This window comes from Stegodyphus dumicola, chromosome 4, assembly GCF_044657685.1.
Source record: "Stegodyphus dumicola isolate Sdum_Otavi_A_Nest chromosome 4, ASM4465768v1".
Taxonomy (NCBI): Eukaryota; Metazoa; Arthropoda; class Arachnida; order Araneae; family Eresidae; genus Stegodyphus; species Stegodyphus dumicola.
In genome coordinates this window covers 10,603,677-10,621,711 of record NC_140771.1, presented here as the reverse complement: position 1 = coordinate 10,621,711, position 18,035 = coordinate 10,603,677, and the positions used below count along the sequence as shown (strand labels likewise).

The 18,035-nt window shown below is 37.2% G+C and overlaps 1 protein-coding gene across 1 annotated transcript in view; it reads left to right on the top strand.

Annotated features, from left to right (window-relative positions):
- The window catches only part of LOC118186941 (SEC14-like protein 2), a 46,995-nt gene that overhangs the window by 21,979 nt on the left and 6,981 nt on the right, over positions 1-18,035 (top strand). Inside the window, exons 6-11 of the mRNA XM_035357119.2 lie at positions 701-794; positions 1,046-1,140; positions 5,718-5,796; positions 10,339-10,419; positions 12,684-12,770; positions 16,493-16,599. Of these exons, the coding sequence (XP_035213010.1) occupies positions 701-794; positions 1,046-1,140; positions 5,718-5,796; positions 10,339-10,419; positions 12,684-12,770; positions 16,493-16,599 (543 nt within the window). The remainder of the gene's footprint in view (positions 1-700; positions 795-1,045; positions 1,141-5,717; positions 5,797-10,338; positions 10,420-12,683; positions 12,771-16,492; positions 16,600-18,035) is intronic.

Genomic DNA, 18,035 nt, shown 5'->3' with positions numbered 1-18,035 from the left:
ATCATCTCTGTTAAAGGTATGTTATGGACCGAAAACAGCTATCGCTAATTAACATGTTGAGCAATGTCTTCTTTCGGTATTTTCAGTTTAAAATCATGTAGTTCATCGTTACTTTTAAGAAGCTGCTATGAAACACACAGCAAGATTGATTTCTAATCTTCCAAACATTTGACTTGAGCTCCTCGCCAGCATCCATCGTATTTCGAGGATTCCATAGTAATTTCTTAGAACTAAAAATATAACCTGAATGACGAGACAAGACACTGAAAAGAAGGTGACATTTTCTTACAAGCAAGACTACACTGAAAAGAAGGCGGCATTTTTTTACAAGCACGACTTTACTAGCAGCCGAGAGTCAAAGCCGCTAAACGTTGGTAGTTCATTGCAGGTTTCGATTGCTAGCGAACGGGTTGGAAGCATGGGCGTTTTCCTGATTTTCCCCCATGTGCAACATGTATACGAGCTATTTCCCTTAGAACTTCCTCCACGAAAGCATCCTTCTCCTTAGGCTGATAGCCCTCGAGTGCTTTGCCGTAATTAAATAAACCAAACCATGTTAAAGCAACGAAGAGGTTTTGCAAATGTTGCAGAAATAAATTATTTAAAACATTTATTCAACTATTATGTACCTTAAAGCGTTCGATAAGTGTTTCATATTTGGCAAGGAATGTAAAAATTACTTTTTTTTTTTACTTTTCAGGTTTTTATCAAATACGAATACAATGGTTTTTTGGGTATTGCCAAAGACAGAACTCCAATTCGCTACATTGCTATGGGCAGAGGTGACAACAGAGGTGAAATTATATTTTCTAACAGTAAAATATCATGATATATTTTTTCTCCTCTCTCCCCTCTCTCTGATTTTTTTTCCTCCTTTACTTTGTGTGTTTAACATGTTGACTGTTTAAATGTTTATCACTGTGTTTCACTAATATTATTCCATTTCTAATAGACAGATAGCAAGAGCATTATATTTTTTCATCTGTTATTTGTCTTTAATTGGTTCTTCATTACTTAAAGACTTATTATTAATGCTTTTCTTCAGGTTTCGTGAAGTCTCTTGATAGCTTGTCACTCTGTACTTATTTATGCTATATGTTGCAATTAGATATACTTCAAGCCAGAGAAGAGAGTGAGAGGGTATGTATTATTATTTATCTTTCGGTTTTAACAAACGTTTACTTACAGTATACCTGTAAAAGTACATTGGAACCTCGAGACGCGAGCACCTGTATATACGAGAAATTCGAGATACGACGAAAGTATGAGCGAAAAATTATCTCTAAATACGGGCATTGACTCGAGTAACGAGCCAAGTTGTTGACATGCGTGGCACGATTCCCGATCCGGCACGACTCGGGGAATCCCCTAATCAGATCACTCAATGTTCTTTGATCTACGTGTTTGTGCGCTTGCGAGTTAATTGTTTTTTACATTTAACGTGAACATAATTATTTCACGATGCCTAAGAAGATTGTTGGCTCAGATAGTGTTGCAAAGAAAAGGAAGGAAGCCATAGCCGTTGAAAGTAATAAAAGGTATCATAGATAAATATAAGCGTGGTGTAAATGTGACGGAATTGGCGAAGACTTACGGCCTTTCAACATCGACCATCTGCACTATTCTGGTAAGAAATTAAAAAAACTTGATATGGCCAAAGGAGTTACCGTTATTTCAAAGCATCGTCCAAAACTCTTAGAAGATATTGAAAAGCTGTTGCTGGTGTGGATTAAAGAAGAAGCAGTTAAAAGGCGACTCGTTAGCGAAGCTATCATTTGCTTCATTGCTAATGCTAGGAATCTGTACTTGAACCTTCTCCGAAAAACATCCGGTATTATTTACCAGTGTTATGTTTTAGGAAAATTGATTTATATGTTGCTTACGAGAAATTTGTTATACGAGCTGAAATGTTGGAATAAATTAAACTCGTAGCTCGAGGTTCCACTGCATGCAGTAAATCTGTAATACAGTATAACTATATAAGGTATTTATCCCGCTTTCCTACCATGCTTTCTTAGTGTAGTGGTTCTGCACGCTGGGCCGGTATACCAGAGGTCCGTGGTTCGATTCCCGGCGAAGGCAGTTGCTAATGTTTCATCTCTCCGGCTTTTCCAATTAACTTGGCTACAGTGGCGCCCGAACTAAAAAGGTGTTGGATGAGGATTCTTCACACTCAGGATTTGGCGATTAGGTCCCCTGAAAGCACCAGTTGCCCTTAAAAAAGGGGAGTATATAATGTATTTCTCCCCCTTTCCTAGCGTGCCTTCGAGGTGTAGTTGTTCTCCTTGCTGGGCCGGTATGCCAGAAGTCCGTGGTTCGATTCCCGGGGAAGGCGGTTGCTAATTTTTCATCTCTCCAGCTTTTCCAATTATGTCTCTACAAATACCTAATGTCTCTACAACTGTAATACAGTATACCTGCAAAAGAAACACGATTTTTAATGAAAATTTAAATGAAGTGTATTCTCTTTATTTCTTCCTTGAGATGGAAATAGTAGAATAATAATAGCTCATTTGAAAATACTTAATTATACTATAGTTATGTGAATGCGATGCTGTTCATTCAAATGTTTTTCTGATCAAATGTTTTCCTTTAAAGATAATAATTTAGACATTAGCAAAGCCTTTCACTGTAAAGTCTGTTCGGTGTTCCAAGAAAATGTGAATAAATATTCACTTTCCTTCTCGTTAGGGAAAATTTAAAGCCCTTCTGCCTTTCCTGTTACTGAAAAGAGTCTAAAATAAAGTAATAAGTACTTTATTCCTTTTCCAGTATATAGGGTCTCAATAGGTCGCAGTCAAACTTAACATGCTCATCTGTCATACGATGACAAACAAGACTTGTGTTCGACATGGTTAACAGAAGGTGTTCAAAATTCTTTCCATTCGCCACAATGCATGCTTCATAACGTCGATGCATGGATTCACGGGCCCGTTCAATATGGGTAGGTCGCCGCTTCCACGATTCAGGAGAAAAAAATCCAAAGTTGTTGTCCTCTCGTACACCATGGATTTAGTGTATCCCCACAGGTAGAAATCCAGGGGTGTCAGGTCTGGGGATTGCGGTGGCCCTGCGGCTGGTCCACCTCTGCCAATCCAGTGATCAGGATATGTCCTAGCGAGATATTCCCGGGCAGTGCTGCTAAAATGGGCAGGCTCTTCCTCATGCTGAATCAACCATGACGTCCGGCAACACTCTTTCCACAAAATGTTCATAAAGAACTGAGTTAGTAAACAGATTCATCCTCAACGTCCTCCCCTGAAATGATCACACTTCCCGCCCTCTCATAAGCCTGCGAACTTTGCCCTCTAGCTGTCGTCTTTCGTATTTTCGGACACAAATTCTTATGTCAATCTTGTTCGCTGTGGTATGATAGAGCTGCATATTAAGTTTGGAAGTAGCCTTTTGAGTGTATCCAAGTTCCATATAAAGTGGCGGCCATACGGAAAAGTAGTTAGAGCCGTATCGAAGAGCCTGGGTTCGAATCCCGGGGAAGGCATGGATTTAAATTGTCTGTCCCTTCATAGGAGGTAGCGGTGGTCGCCTATTAGGTGCCTCCATAATAAAATTCCGTCACTGCTTCTCGTCTTAGGAGTGGCCAAAGCCTGAAATGGTAAGTGCTTGCCATAAAAAGAAAGTTCCAAGTATAGTAAAATTCTAAATTAGGTGTCTAGTTATTCTAGCCAAAGCGCCGGAAAAGCCTAAAGCATTCATATTTAGTAAATGAATATAAAAACATCAGTTTCGTTTTAAACTTTTTAGCATCGTATTTCTTTTCTGAGTTTCTTTCCAACAGAGCCTTAGTCTGCCACTCTAGCTTTACGTGTGTATATGTACTACTGAACTGATAATTTCTGCTTTAAATAATATAGGGAAACTATAAATGACTAATCATATTTCAAAATATTTCAAAGTATGCAATAACGATTAATTCATGAAAAGTGTCATAAACTCAAAAAGATTTCAGATGACATGCATTAAGCGGTAAGGATACGTTATTTGCGCAAAAGGAAAAACATGGGCGACCAAATTCGGCTATTGAAATATTCGTGAAAATGAAGCAAAATTCATTGATCAATACGTAAAAACTAGAAGCAACACCCTGTGGACTAATTCAAAGATTAGGGGAATGAGGGAACTTCGTTGTATTCGTCGTCTCCCCCGTTCTCTTAATCTCATATCGCAGAAATAATAATGTATAAGGGAGATGAGTTTACGTAACCCTCTTCACTGCTAGCGATCCTGGAAAAATATCAATGCTATTGTAATTTGGTTAATTTAATTACGGCCAGAGAACTTGGGAGCTGGTCGCCCAGACGGTAAAGGGATTAGGGAAGCCTACTACAGTACCGAAGAGCCCGGGTTCGAATCCTGAAGAAGACATGGATGTTTGTAAATGTATAGTGTCGGTACGGCAGGGCGACACTGTGAATATGCGGCCAGCCGAAAGTCCTCTCGTGTGGATTGGGGGGATAGGAGAGGGGTGGGAGTCCTCTGATCCCCAGGGGTTGCTCTCCCTCAAAATTGGGGGTGGAAAATCGAAGTCCTACCTCTCTTCGGACTAGGCTCTGGCAACTATTGTTCCATATAATATGGATAAGACAACAACAACTTGATGGATATCTGCCTAAAGGAAGAGAGACATAGTGGAGAACATTTTAAGGAAAACTGACTCGTATACACTTTACACATGGAGAAAAACATGAAAACACACCCATTGAGCCAAACCGTTCGCAGAGATTCGAACCCGGGCCGAACTACCAGCGTTCAGCGACTTCACCGTCTCGTATACACGTCACACATGGAGGAAACAATGAAAGCACCCATGCAGCCGAACCGTTTGCCTAGATTCGTGCCCAGGCCAAACTACCAGCATTCAGAGCTTTTACCGCTTGGCCGTTGGTTGTCCGACGCTAATGTGATAAACATTAGTCAGGGAATGTTGCAAAAATATTTCTACTGAGATGTGACCAACGAGGCACACGTAATATTTGTAGTGTGGATAAACACAGTTAAAAGAGAATTTGCTCAGTTCTCTGTTCGTTTCATGCATTAATTGCTTATTATTGTGTATACAATGCATTTGAAACAATGTTTTGAAATTCAATTAATAATTTTTATAGTCCTATTGCAGAGACATTAGGCATTTTTGGAAGCAAGAGAAATTGAAAATTTAGCAACGCTTTTGCCGGGAATCGAACCATGGACCTATAGAATACCAGCCCAGAGTGCAGAACCACTACACCACGAAGGCAAGCTAGTAAGGCGGGGGAAATACCTTATGTACTCGCCTTTTTAAAGGGCGACTGGGGTTTTAGGGGACCCAATCGCCAAATCCTGGGTGAGGAGAATCATCATCCAACACCCTTTTAGTTCGGACGCCACTGTAGAGACATTCGGTATTTCGGAAGCAGGAAAGATGAAAAATTAGCAACGCCTTCGCCGAGAATCGAACCACGGAGGTTTGGAATACCGGCCCAGCGTCCAGAACCACTACACCATGAAGGCACGCTAGGAAGGCGGGAGAAATAATACCTTATACTGTTTATATGTATTAACAGACATTAACGTTAAGGAAGCATGGGGGTTGTTCCATATTCTTCAAAGTTTCTATCAAGAGGCAAATGGGCTGAGAAGATTTAAATTTGCTGTGAAGATATTATTAATGAATTTTTTTTGCTAACAAAAATTTTATTTGGATTTACATTTGTTTTCAGATAGGACGGGAAATAAATGATGTAACTTATATTTTCGACATGGAAGGGTTCTTAATTCAGGATTACCTCAACAAAACTGGTGAGTATTATAGTCGTTTTATATGTTTCTGAAAGCATAGTGCATTGCTTTTACCTATATAAAGCATAGTGCATTGCTTTTACCTATATAAAGCATAGTGCATTGCTTTTACCTATATAAAGCATAGTGAATTGTTTTTATCTAACAAAATATAAAATTTGTTTATAATTTGTAACAGGGGTTTATTATTATATGTCATGCAAAAATTTGAATTAAGTCAAAGCAGTTTCTCTGTCCGAAATATATATCATAATAATCGTGACTAATTTATGTTGCAAAATTTGTTCATAATCACACAAGGAATACGTTACTGGAAGCAAGCATTTGTAAATAAGTTAATGGAATTCATTAGCTTGTTTACAAATTCCCCGAGATAAATAAAAGTGCAAAACGGAAAATATTAAAAGTAACTTAATAAAATTTATTATTTATATATTTATTGTATTTTAAACTGTGAAATTTAGATTTTTCATTTAAAAAGTGTTAAGCAAGTTAAAATATTAAACATGCATGCCGCATTTAGCTTCTACATTCTTTGTCATTTACAGCTTAAATTTAAGTAATTAAACACAAATTTTCTATTTTATTCTTTTCTTTTTCACATTTTGAGAATGCGACCAATTAATATTTCTGTACACTTAAATGGGTTTTCACAAATTAGATTTTTTCTTATGATTTTCTCATGATTCTTTTTCTTACGTACATTCTATTTCCCTGGAATTTTCACGTGGACCTGATTGAAGAAGTTGTTTTTCATTCAAAAATTTGTGAAGATAGCAATCATAAAATCTAATTAAAAATTAAATTGTTTGAAATAAAGTGAAGAAGGGAAAAAAATTAACTACCATTTTTAACTGCGCTTTCTCCATTTTAGCCTTACTTTGAATGCCTTAAGGTAGTCATTATTGTGCACATAAACTTAAAAAGATTGAAATTCTTAAAACAAGTTATAATGAACGACATCAACAAGGAAACAGAGAGCTACGGTGAGTAAACTAGCAGTCTTCGAATTAATAGTATTTGACTATTTGTTTGCTGCTGTTGTTGCTGTTGCTGATGCTCAGTTGTCTGACCTATAGTCAGCCCAAGCCCACGAAATTCCTCGTGGCAAGGAACGCAAGTTTACGCCTGTCGTTGGCAACAGCCTTGAGCACCTTATATGTGGCAGTGCGATTTAGCTCAGTTCCGGCACCAGTTCCGGATGGAGAGCACCCCAGGGGGACGGATCTGAGGGTCTCCCACCCCCATCTTTCCCTACCAGCAATGTCTCGAGAGGACTTTTGGCTCGCTGCATATGTGGAGTGCCAACATGCTGCACGGACACTATAAATTTTATACCATGATCCCTGATTCGAACCCGGGACCTTCGACACAGCACTCAGCGACTCTAACCACTACATCGGGTGGGCGGCACTATTTGTTTAGGATAGATTTAGAAAAAAAGATTTGAAATAATTTTTGTGCAAAGTAGTAAATTATTTATTTTATGTCTAATTTAATTATAAATAGCAATGGTGAATCTGTCAGAGTTTTTGAAAACTAAAAAACATAAATTTCTATTGCTCGGTATGATTTATATACAGTGAAATTCCTTGTAACCGACACCTAATAAACAGGCAATATCAAAATAAATGCAGATTTTTAGCAATATGAAAATAAATGCAATATGAAAATAAATGCACATTTTTTTTAATTGAAATGCGAAATTTAGATTATTAGATTAAAAAAATTGAAAGAATGATTCAGATTTAATATTAAGCCCAAACGGGCGTTTTTTCATTTACAGACACATACATGTTTCGTAGCCACTTTCGGTTGAAAATAATTAAAAACAGCCTATCTTTAGAATTTTCTATAGACAGTTTCGCACGCTGGAAATAAAAAGGTTTCATTCCCTGTAGTGTTGGACTGTTAGCTTTGAAATTGTTTGAGTATTTAATCAAAAATGCGTTAAAAGTTTAGAAAATAGGAAATATGCAATAAAAGAAATTACAAATGCCAAGTTCGGGCTTCCAGGTGCCCATGTTCGGGTTGAGGACTATGTTACTCAAAATTTGATGACGCTAGGTAAGTGGTCTTCTAATACGAGTGCCGCCAACTACTATGTTATAGCATGGTGCGGACTGAACCCCAAAGTAACTGCATTAGGTGGAGGAGGGACATCCAGTCGGTATTTCCCTGGTTAAAAGTTAATTGCATTGACTTTCTACTGTCCCGGCCCCTCAACCGAGGCAGTAGACTTTTGAGATATTTCACTCAACCAACTGCTACCTCCCGCGCGCTTGGGGTCACCACTCCCGGTTCCCGAAGGCGGGACATGCACGCTTGGAGATCTTACCGGTCATCAGAAATGCTACCTGCCAGTACCACACGGGGTACCGTATGCCCGATGTTAATAGTTCTTAAATTTGGAAATTACCCTCCTCACCCTGTGGGGGACTCAGACGAATCCAGAGGCAGTTTCCTCCTACCCCCACAGGTCACAGGGAACCGCCAAGCTCAATGATTATGTGCCCTCGTGGCCGAGACTGCCTAGGTACAGATCCTAGCCAGTACTTTACAAAGTTCTCTGCGTCCACCCCGGAAGGTACATGACGCTAGGTAACGTTGTTTTTTTTACAATGTGAGAAACATACATATATACACTCATACAGATTCTTTATTTACTTTCTTTAACCCTTTGAAATTCAGACCCTTCGCTAACTTGTGTCCTCAAAATACCGAAACGGCCGAAATAGCTTTCCAGTTTCACAGCAATTTCCTCCCCTCCCCGTCCATTAACGCAAAAAATAGGTGTGAAGATTTCTAGTGACATCCTTTGCACTTTCTAACAAAGATTCCATTAGCCTTTGACCCCGTTCTTTATAAAACTATTCTGAAGGTCAGACCAACAAGCCTTTCTGGCTTTGTTATGATCAGGACTGAGATTTTGTTTATTTCCGTTATTTTTATAGGAAGGAATAAATTGTTTAAAAATAAATATAAGCCTTAAATTTTTAAACTGCTCTTTTGTTGCTGCTTAAAGCTTCAAAGCACATTGTACCACAAAAGAATAACAACGGACTGTCACCATCAACCAAAAGATAAGAAATTTCTTAGAACAAGTTGTCTGCAGTAAACTGATACAATGCATTTGGGAGAACTGCAACTGTATATCTTAGGGGGAGGGAAGAAAAAAGATTACAATCTCGGCCGTTTTCGGGCGGTTCTGGTTGTTTCAATATAAGGCCGTGTGTGGCGTATTGGATGTGAAGGAGTTAAATATAATACAGGGCGATAATATTTGTTGGCCACAGTTGGATACGCAAAATGCCGTTTCGAGGCTAATAGCCCTTCTGGGCTAACGCCCCTTTGGTCTAAATATATGTAATGGGCTAACAATTTGGATACTTCAATGTGGAAAACATTTGTGTTATTTTTCCGCTTTCTAACGGAACAAGTGTAACAGAATATAAAAATGAACTACCGATTCCTTTTTTTGCGTCGATGTAGAAATTTTGAAGATAGTGTCCATAACTTTCAAAAACACTTCGCATTGCTTGTAAATATATTTACTTTGGCTCTTGAAAATCTTTAAAACATTACATTTCTGTTGGTGTAAATGAATCAATGGTCATGTCCGCAGAAGATGAGTCGAGTGATTTTGACCAAGGTCTTCTTGGTTTTGAAATTCTATCTGTCTTCTGTGTCAAACATCTTGGTCTTATATATCTTCGGAGAAAATTAGTGTTGGTTGTTGCTGAAGAGGAATGGGAAGCTTCGATACAAGTAAACAATTCTTTTTCACTCTCTCAAGATGACAACGAAATAATTGAACATACTGGGAAAGAAAAAATATGGTGATGATGATGTGGAGGATGTAGATGAAGACGAGACACAGAGCAAGAGAGTTACGTTGTAAGAAGCTGACGAAGAATTGCAGACTTTCATAAGATTTGCAGAAAAATTTTATTCTCTATTCGTTCATGATGTTATGAACGAAGAAATGACGAAATATATTAACTGAATTGCTTTGTCAAAAGTGCAAGACATTCCCTTTATAAATTTATCAAGGGCGCCCCATGCTTGTATTATTTTTATATAAAATTGTAGAAATTTTGGGAAGAGAATTATTTAATTTTCTCTTCCCATGAAACTGTATGATAAACTATTTTTGCTGTTTCTGTCAGTGTCTTCAGCTACTCTCAGAGAACTGGAAACTGCAGTGGAAGTTGGTGTCCTCTAGTGTGCACTTAACATGGCTGAAAAGATCGTACTCATTCAAATATGGTTGTCTTTTTCAGTTGCAAATGAATGGTGTTTGCTTTTACTTAGTTTTACCTGACGTGTCATTCTTTCACAGATTTTGCCATTTCTTGCAACATAACTTAAAGGCAGAATTGTTTAAAACTTTCTCACATTTCCAACACAGGAAGACAAACCTAGGTGATCTTCGAAATTGAATACATATTATGGACATCATTGGTTACTATACTGATTAATCTATAAACTAATTTTGTTCTTTTGCGTAAATTAAATGTTCTAACGAAACTTCATTTTCAGTTCTTGAGACGAGTTTAGACCTCGGTCGCCTGGTGCAAGATTATTATCCGGAGATATGGAACAACATATTTTTTGTGAACGGTGAGTACAATTTCATTTAGAAATTTACAGCTTAAAGTTTTATACAACATACAATATACAGAGTATTTCAGCTAATCGGTTACAAACTCTCAGTAGAGATAGAGTATACCTAGGCGATGGAAACACACCCAGCAATCCATGGTCAGAAACCCTATCCTGTCGCAGTAGTGACGACAAAAAACACAAGAAAGGATGGACACGAACAGAATGAGTATATATGTTTATTATGCGTAGAGCAGCGAAACCCAAGAAATAAGAACAAACACAGGCGGAAGTTCAAAATTACTTTCGAAACGTATAATACACCTAGGATCAGCAGGTATGGTCCGGTGCATTGGTCAGCAAGATCGCCAGACCTCACTTGCATTGACTACTTCCTCTGGGGGTTACGTCGAAACATTGGAGACATTGGTGTACGAAACATCCGTTAGAATTGCTGAGAAACTTGTTGCACGCATCGCGGCAGCTACTGGGAAAGTCCAGGACATGCCCAGTATTTTCCAGAACATCAGATCTTCCGTGTAACTAGAGATGTGAGGCCTGTATCAGGATCCTGAGTCGTAGTTCCGAACGCCTTCTTTGATAACCATCGTTGCCTGTTTTTGTTCTTATCTCTTGGTTTCTGCTGTACTAAGCATAATAAACATGTTTCCTCATCCTTGTCCAAGTTCGTCCTTTATTATATTTAACGTTGCCTCTACCGCGCCAGGAATGCCCCTTTGACCACGTATTGCTATGTGATCTTCCATCATCTAGATATACTATATCTCTCCTGAAAATTTATAAGTGATTTGCTGAAACACCTGTATAAGCAAACCTCAGAATATAAAATGTTTAACCCATGAACTTTTCTTCCATTCGTTTTATAGAGATTTGTTTCAAGCTTAAAGCTAAATATTATAAAGAACATTATAAATAACAATTTTCCAATTAAGAGAATAAGGGTAGGATATGAATTACTTCTAATTGACTTTATAAAGTTTAGTTATTTTACTGATTTAAATATATGTATATATATATATAAAGATTACTAATTTAGTTACCAAGGTTTTGTACGGGTCATTTGGGGGATAGCGACAAATTTTTTTATGCCCTGTGTTTACTAGGTTTAAATCTTCACTCCAAGAACGTATTTAGAAATGCTGACTTCTTTTCTTTACATCGAGACATTAAATCAACACTTTCCAAAATAATCAAAATAAAGTTATGTTCATAGCAAAGTAAAAAAAAAATTATTAAAAGAATGTTGAAAAGAATGCAGAAATGTGTATAGAGTTGTAGTTATTTATTTGTAATATATCAATCTGTGGGATTAGATTGAATAGCTGTTCTAAATTAATGAATATTACTTTTCTGTTAATCTCTAAAAATATATTTTAATTGGATTGGGCGCATTATTTTTTGTAATGTTTAAACTAGATTTCTAGTTTAAACTAGAACACCGTGTTAAGCTATTTTCTAATTTTGAAAATTATTTCGAAGTTTCAGAAAATGTTAAGGCTTCTCAAAATAGCACATATCTATTCCCAATTTTCTAAAAAGGGCTGAAGTCGCTTTCTTTATAAAATTTCAAATTTTGTACCTTTGGAGAATACATTGGTACCTCCTTTGATGGTGAAGGAGCAATGAGCAAGCGAACTTCCCTGCTAAAAGAGGTACCAGCTTACTACAACATCCTAATACAGCTATTTCTTACTGGAGTATTAAATTGTTTTACGTCTAATATCTTGCGAGATCTTCAGATTCGTATAGCCTTAAAAAGGTGGAGATTGATAAGGTCCTTCAATATTGTCCAAGATGCAACGCAGTTGCGGCTTTTCGTTTGTCTACAGAACATGATTGGCTTGTCGCCCACCTGCAACGCGTAGGCATTTCAAGCGATCCTATTTGCCCTCTTTGCGATTCTGGAGAACAAATGGATAGGACCACCTGCTCTTTAATGTGGGGCTCTCCACGGTTTTGCAGAAGAGTCGAGATACTGAGAGGCAAAAACGCTGTTTAGGCAATGACCTCAGTCTTTTTGGTCTTGGTCCTCAGTCTTTTTGTTTGTAACCTCTGTTGATAAGATTATAGTTCTTTGTAAGCTTTTGCTTAGCCATTAAAAAAGAGTTTCGGAAAAGATTACTTGGACTTTCATTAGAAAGATATTTAGTGTACAATTCAAATCTAAAATATTAAGCTGATTTTTAATCATTATCCAGAGCTTGAATGCATGTTATTTATTATTAATATTCTATTTTCACTAACTAAAATCTTTCTTTCAGCCCCAACGTACTTCTACAGACTATATAATCTCTTGAAGCCTATTTTAAGGGGTCCGTTGCTTCAGAAGGTACAAGTTGTATCGAAAGGTAATTTTTATTCGAATTAAAACAGTTTTAAGTTTTCTAAATTTTCCTGAACAGCATATATTTAGTTTAGGCACTCTGCTTTTCTTTATGGAACATCTGTTGCATTAGCAGGAAAGAAAGACGTAAATCCTACAAAGGGTTGGATTTAAGATTCCAAGGGTTTAAGGGTTGGATTAAACAGGCATTTTACTGCATAAAACAGTACTTTTCTGTTCTATCAATTTTAACCACACTGGACCTTGTGATGAAACATCCTCAGTAAAGTGCTCGAAGTGTGAACGAAGTGTGTATGCGAGGATCTTCTAGTGAAGTGACGGAGACTTCAACTTAAATATTGGTTTTCACCTCAACGTGATCCTGAAAACTCATTCTGGTAGAGAAACGTAGGTGGGAAACAAGAGAGTAAAGGAAAGCTTTGTTCCAAAATAAAAATAACTATTAGAAAATTTAAATCAACTTCTACATCATGGACTTTACAAATTTAGAGATAATTTTCATTTCTTAATAATCTCAAGTATAAAGCAGCACTATATGCTCTGTGGTTTAAAGAAACAAACAAAAAATTTTAATGTAACTGAAAACTTGTTTTCATAAGCTTTTCTTATCACCATCGCGAAAAATGTGTTAGTCATAATTCAGATTAAGAAAGTATGTATAATTTAAACAAACCTATTATTAAAATTAAAAAGAAAAAAAACGAAACAAACAATAATTGAAAATTTGTGTTACTGCTTAATAAGTACGTGATACAATGATTTCTTTTTTTTAAAGCCAGTGATTTTTGTTTGGGACAGTATGTGACATAACATCACAAAAAATCAGACATCTCCTATGCCTTTTTTTAATAATTCGTTTAAATTTGTGGGCTGATGTTAAACGATCATCTAATTCTTCGTTCCTCATTTCTCGATTGTCATTTCTGCTTTGATACTTTGACTTCTTTTTCTTTCCATACCTGAAAATCCTGCTAGTTGCTTTTGTAATTTGTATTACTTCTTTGATTTCATTTTCAATCGTTGGAAATCCTTTACAATTTTTGTTAACTTCTGGCCTGAGCTAATGCCAGCAAGTATTCATGGTTAGTGAATGAATGCTGGACCACGTCTGAATGAAATTCTAGCGTTGGAAAAATTAAGTGGAAGCAATTATGATAATGCGTAAATTTAAAACTGCGTTCCGTAATCCGTAAAATCCTAGGCATGGATTTACTCCATCACAAATGCGTGCATTATATTTTATAATTGCAGTCCTGATAAAAAATAAGCAACAAAGGCAAAACACGGAATAGAACAAGCCCTATTTAACAAATATACTTGAAACTGATTCGATAGTTTCATATGGCCTGAGTAGATTACATTGCAAACAATAAAGCAAAGACTCAACATATGTATTACGACCGTCACATAGAGAACAACCAAATGGATCGGAAAAATGGGCAAAAGAAACATCACGCTAACAACAGGTATGATACCCTCTAGCAGCATTGCATTCTTGACAACTGCGACGCAAGCTAGCAATAGGGAATTGATCGCTTATTGTAACAGTAGTCCCCATTCCTGTAGTAATACATGTCGGAGCTCGTGGAGGTTGACTGGAGGCACACTGCCACCTGCTGTCTATCGTCCTAACATATCCCACTTGTAGGCCCGGTGATCTAGCAGGATACGACAGATGTGGTTTCACTCTCCACATCACTCGAGCTGTATGCAGACGGACGTTATCGTCCACAAAAATCGCGTCGATACTCATTGTAGTTATAACGTCGCACATGAGGATGTAGAATTTCGTCGCGATATCTGACAGCAGTGACGGAACCACCAGGAATTAAGTAGACGTCGGTGTGGCTGTTCGTTGTTGTCCCAGTCCATACAAGTTAGCATTCTCCTCTGCAATCATGCCTTTCGACAATATTAGGCACCCAGTAGCGTGTGCATGGATCTCGTCATATCATTGCCCGAATCGATCTGGATGTTAAATCGAGACTCATCTGTGGCTTCACTGCTCTGGTGTCCAACTGCGATGTTCACGGGTCCAATTAAACAGCGTTCTTTCATGGGATGGGGTAAACGGAATACAAACCACAAGTTGTTGCGCGTTCAATGCAGTTCTTCATGCAGTTGAAGCAACGCAGTCTGTCGGGATATGTGCTGTCCTACAGCAGCAAAGAGATGCGACGCCAGCTGTCTTGCTGTACTTGATCTATAGCATCTTTCGCATGGCAACAAGAAGCGATCGCCTGCCGATGTAGTAATTCTCCGGCTTTTAGTGCCAAGTCTTCTATACGGGTTTGATCCCTTTGGTAACGATTCCATCAAGTTTATTAATGACACTACGTTGCACACTAAGCTCTCTCGCATCTCGCAACAGTGGGATTTCTTGCATCAGCTTGCAACATCTCGACAGCTCTCCAGCGCATTTAACCGTTGCAAATGGTGTCTTCGGCTTATGCTTTCCACTTTGGTTATCTTAAATAACATGGAACTACCGCAGCTTGCGAAGTGACGCATACGTCAGCCATGCACCTTTTAAAAGCGTTGTGATATGACTGCGGGTTTGCGTTCTATGCTAATTTTGCTTGCCCATTTGAATTTGGTGTTAGAATCTCTACCTGGTGTATAAATTGTATGTTTTAATTTCCTTTCTTGTATTAGTATCTTTTTATCACTTTTGTTGATACTTTTTGAACACGAGTGTAATTTATTAGTATACATTATTTGTAAATGCTTTCATAGTTTTGCCTCAAAATCTTTCGGAATAATTCTGCAAACATAAATACCTTCTCCCTCCACACACGCGTAGTCGTAATTTTTAGCTAGAATCTTTCAACATATAATTTTAGCTTTAGAGTTTTATTGCACTGAAATCACTTCATTCATTGTGATTTTTATCATACACTTAACGGGTCTGAATTTTTTTTCCTGCATTATTGTTATTATTTGCAGCAAGAAAATCACTAAAGCTGCAGTCAGTTGTGAAAATGATTCGTCTGCCAACCTTTGAGAACTAACAGATAACAGTTACATTATTTCTTTCTTGAAGTGCGGATAACTGGAGATGTTACTGCAATGAATATTTGTTTTCTCATTTAAATACTGTATGCATTGATGCAATTGGACTTAATTTTTGATCTGAAAATGAAATATTTTACTTTTTATGCTTATATGGTGATTTGCTCCAATTATACTGTGTTTCAGTGTTACAAACTGTGTAATAATAATTTAAACATAAAAAAAAAAATAAATTCACTTTATTTGAAATGTTACATTTTTAACCAAATATGCATATTTGTTTTGCAGCAAACAGAATTTAAATCTTAAAGGCTTCATATAAGTTAATTAAAGATATAATTTACTTTAAATGTGCAATTAATTGAAAAGACTTTTATACTCTGTTAACTTTCCTGCGAGTAGCAATGAAGAATTATTAACATAAGATGGCAGATGTGTGGGGATGCAATACAGAAAAGCTCTTTTTCAGAAGTGTAGATCAATTAGTAATGCAGAATGCTTTTCTCGTACAGCTTGCAATTATAAGTTCCCAACGTTTCTTTTATTTACATTTTTTATTTTTGGTTTATATGCATATTTTTATAATATGCATGCTTTTCATTAAAGTGTAATGAGATCACTTTATTTTCGAGTTTTCTTGTATATGACTAAATCTTATGCAATAACTGAAATTCTTAAATATCAGTTGTTCAAACGTAATTTGATTTCTCGCAGAAGCTACGCCAGAAATTCTTCTGAAATATGTTGACGAAGATGTGTTACCGGAATTTCTTGGTGGAAAGAGAAGGGACTCCAAAGGAAACCCAATGTGCATTGAATTTGTAAGTATTACTTTGTTCGTAAAATGGCGCCCAGACGGTATAGTGGTTAGGGGAGCCTACTGAGATAACAAAAGGCCCTTGGCTCGGATCCCGGAAAAGGCATGGTTGTAACTGTAATAGCGATGATATAATGCTCCACCAACTGAGTACAAATGCTGATAGTCATATAACAGGCGTAACAGCTGGGGGTAAGTAAGTAAGTAAGGTTGTAACTGTAGGAGGAAACCTATTCGGTGCCTGCATGATAAAGTGACCACCAATTCTGGCATTGGTAGTGGACAAGCTGAAATCGGCTGATGGCTCGCCATTGATAAGAGGGGGGAGGCTTTGTTGGAAAAATATCTGTCTTCGTGCCGGAAAGAGAAAGCTGCTTTTAGAAAATCAAACCTTAGGTGATCATTTAGAAGTAAAACAAATACATAATTAAACACGAAATATTTATTCAATTAGTTATGCTTTGTGAGAATAACTGAGTTAGTGGCTTGCGAAAATAAGCAACCTAGATGGCTGCCTATTTCTCTTATACCTGCAGCTGGTTCTGAAGAAGAAACATATGAATTGTTGCAAAAATGTAATAATGAAAAAGGAACTCAAGGAATTCGAAAAAGAATTTTATGGTTCTAAAAAAATATAGCAACAAGAAGGTGTAAGATTCTCACTAGTGTAATTCTCAGTTACTGTTACTAAGTGACGAATCTTAAGAACTAGTTAGCGAATAATCGCTTAAGTTCGTGTGACAAGAAGCAGCAAGATGGAAGGGTAACTAACCCTTTATTATTCCAATTAGATTTAACAAAACTCCGTCTTGGAGTGTACAATCAAAGCCGACACTTGGGCTTGAACTTAAGAGACTACGAATTAAACTAAAACTAAGATTAACTAAAGAGATATAGCCGAAGCTGTCAAGTTCAAATCGAGTTGGCCCCTTAACGTTTTCGACTACAGAGCTTATCAAGGGCCTGAGTACGGCCGAGCGTAATAACAGCTTTGAGAGAGAGAGAGAGAGAGAGAGAGAGTGGCCAAAAGGCAGAAGCGCGTAAATCAGAAACTCTGATTCTCTCTCGCTAAGACCAAAGAACTTCGCGGTTAAATACCGCTTTTCCTCATTATGTATTCAGACGTGATTGTAAAACTACTTTCTGGCCGGAAGTAGTAAGTTGAAGTTAAGAATTTGACAGGAAAGGAACTTTAACTTAAAATTTAACCGTTAAAGAATTAACATAATCCTTACATAGGAAGCGATGTCCTGCAATTGGATCTATGAGGGAAACATCTATACAAGAGCGCTTGGCTTCATGTAACTTGTCACTTTTATATAATCTGTAGACAAGTTTTGTTTCCTTTGTGAAAAACTGATCAAGTAATGCTAAAACTTTGTCTGCTAAGGGCTTCAAAACCGTGACAATGTATAATCGTAACAATTTAAACATTATATT